The following is a 2,125-nucleotide window of genomic DNA, read 5'->3' as shown; positions in this document are numbered from 1 at the left end:
CATTAATTTTCTTGATCAGAAACAGGTAAGCGCTTCATTTTCCAAATTGCTGAAGCGCCCTCCGCTGGTTCCGCGGCTCAGACAAACAGCCAATCGGAGCCGCGATGCGCAGTGAGCGACGCGGCGCCCGCGCCCAATCAGCGCGCCGGAGCCGCCCGTGTCACTAGTGCAGCCAGCCGCCTATAAAACCCGCTCTGACAGCTCGGCTGATCCAGTCTGATCGCTGATCGCCCGACCGAACCGAAAGCAGCGCGACAACAACCCGACTCCCTCCGGCGCGATGAAAGCAATAAGCCCCGTGCGCTCCTTCCGGAAAGCCGGCGCCGGTTTCTCGGATCACTCCCTGGGAATCTCCCGGAGCAAAACCCCGGTGGACGACCCGCTCAGCCTGCTGTACAACATGAACGACTGCTACTCCAAGCTGAAGGAGCTGGTTCCGAGCATCCCGCAGAACAAGAACGTCAGCAAGATGGAAATCCTGCAGCATGTTATCGACTACATCCTGGACCTGCAGATCGCGCTGGACTCCAGCCTGCATCACCCCGCGGCGCGGCCGGGGCAGAGCGCGTCCCGGACCCCGCTGACCGCCCTCAACACAGACATCAGCATCCTGTCGTTACAGGTAATTACAGGATTTTAAAAAATAAAATAAAAACCCGACGGCTCGTTTCTCCTCTTTTGTTCACAATCCGACCTAGATTCGACGCCCGCTGCGTAAAATCCCCCCAAAACAAGCGCTAACATTTTGGTTTGTTTTTGTTTTCAGTCCCCGGAGTTTCCGTCAGAGCTGCGGACAGATGACAGCCGGACTCTGCGTCGCTAAGGCGGTAAGTAGGCGCAGTTTGCGTCGGATTTCTGCGCAGTTTGCGTCGGATTTGTGCGGCTCCTCTCGTGTCTGTAATGAAGAGCATCTGCAACAGGAAAATAATGGCTGTTTGGATTACTGCTACTACCATGTCTGCACATAATTGGTACAAGAAGTGGGTAGGCGCCAGCTGAGCGGCAATTACGCTGATTCTTCCCCAGATTGGAGGCTGAAGTTGAGCGAAAAGTGCGTGTGTTCCCATCCGTGTGTGTGTGCGTGCGTGCGTGTGTGTGTGTGTGTGTGTGTGTGTGTGTGTGTGTGTGTGTGTGTGTGTGTGTGTGTGTTTGTGTGCGCGCGCGCGCATCTGGAGCGCAGGGTTTGCTCAGTATTGGAAGTGTTTGGTTAAATGTTAAAAACTGCGGCTTCCTCCCTGGCGCCAGTCTGTCCGGATCTCTGCCCTGTTTGCGTTTTCTAAACACGCCTCTCTCTTTCTCAATCTCTTGCAGGTGTTTGGTCAAGACGCAGAAACACACGCAGGACGCGGGGAGCAGGACTTTCCTCCCCCACTCTCCTGGATTTTTTTTTTTCCTCCAGAAATCAAGAGACTTTCGCTTATTATGGGACAATCTGATGTGATGTGTTTTCTGTTTGGACTCCTCGTTATTATTTAATTTAAGACTTCTTATTCGTGGGTCCTTTCTGGAAACGGAAGGCGCGTTATTCGGGATTATTTCCCCTCCTGTCCTCCCTTCGTCTCCCCTCTCCCCGTTTGAACTCTTCGCTTTTTTGCGGAGGTTGGGATCGTGTACAGAACAAACTCGGTTAGTTACTGTAAAAAGTTTAGTCTTGTCTTGTCAGAATTGTTGGCACATGAAGGACTGGACGATGTTTAAAACATAAAAAAGAGTAAAAGTGAAAGAATGAGACTTTGTGAACTCTCTTGTATAGTTGCAGGAATTTGAAACTCCTGCAAAAAAGTGTAATGTTGTACTTAATTATGCTGAAACTTTTTATAAAAGTTATGTAAATTGTACCTCTCTTTTTTTTTTCTTTTTTTATACAAAATAAATCCAAAACGCAACTGCGACATGTTTCATTTGGTGCGTAAAGTCTGCTGTCGTCCAGCGGAATGTGCGCATTTAGAGCGACATTCCTGCCCTGGAGGCGCACAGGTTGCGGAAAAGAAGCTTATTTGGAGCGCAGCACTTTTACTTTCTCACATGCTCTGTTGGTAAATAGGATTAGGAGGTTTTAGTCTGAGCCAGTTGAGCTCCGGCCAAATCTTAAGCAAGTTAACGTCAGATGAAACCGAGTCTCTGA

At 50.0% G+C, this 2,125-nt stretch overlaps 1 protein-coding gene across 1 annotated transcript; it reads left to right on the top strand.

The window, feature by feature from the left end:
* Nucleotides 1–204: 204 nt before the first annotated feature.
* id2a (inhibitor of DNA binding 2a) lies at nucleotides 205–1,890 on the top strand. The gene is made up of 3 exons (XM_032548012.1): nucleotides 205–622; nucleotides 767–827; nucleotides 1,312–1,890. The coding sequence occupies exons 1-2, from the start codon at nucleotides 281–283 to the stop codon at nucleotides 821–823; spliced, it is 399 nt and encodes a 132-aa protein (XP_032403903.1). The 5' UTR covers nucleotides 205–280; the 3' UTR covers nucleotides 824–827; nucleotides 1,312–1,890.
* Nucleotides 1,891–2,125: the final 235 nt, after the last annotated feature.

This window comes from Xiphophorus hellerii, chromosome 19 (assembly GCF_003331165.1).
Source record: "Xiphophorus hellerii strain 12219 chromosome 19, Xiphophorus_hellerii-4.1, whole genome shotgun sequence".
NCBI classification, from domain to species: domain Eukaryota; kingdom Metazoa; phylum Chordata; class Actinopteri; order Cyprinodontiformes; family Poeciliidae; genus Xiphophorus; species Xiphophorus hellerii.
This window is presented reverse-complemented; position numbering and strand designations above follow the sequence as displayed.

Bases quoted from the DNA above. Each gene is read 5' to 3' on its own strand.
- id2a (XM_032548012.1), top strand. From the start codon at position 281: ATGAAAGCAATAAGCCCCGTGCGCTCCTTCCGGAAAGCCGGCGCCGGT. The intron at 623-766 runs GTAATTACAGGA...TTTTGTTTTCAG, and splicing joins TCAGCATCCTGTCGTTACAG to TCCCCGGAGTTTCCGTCAGA.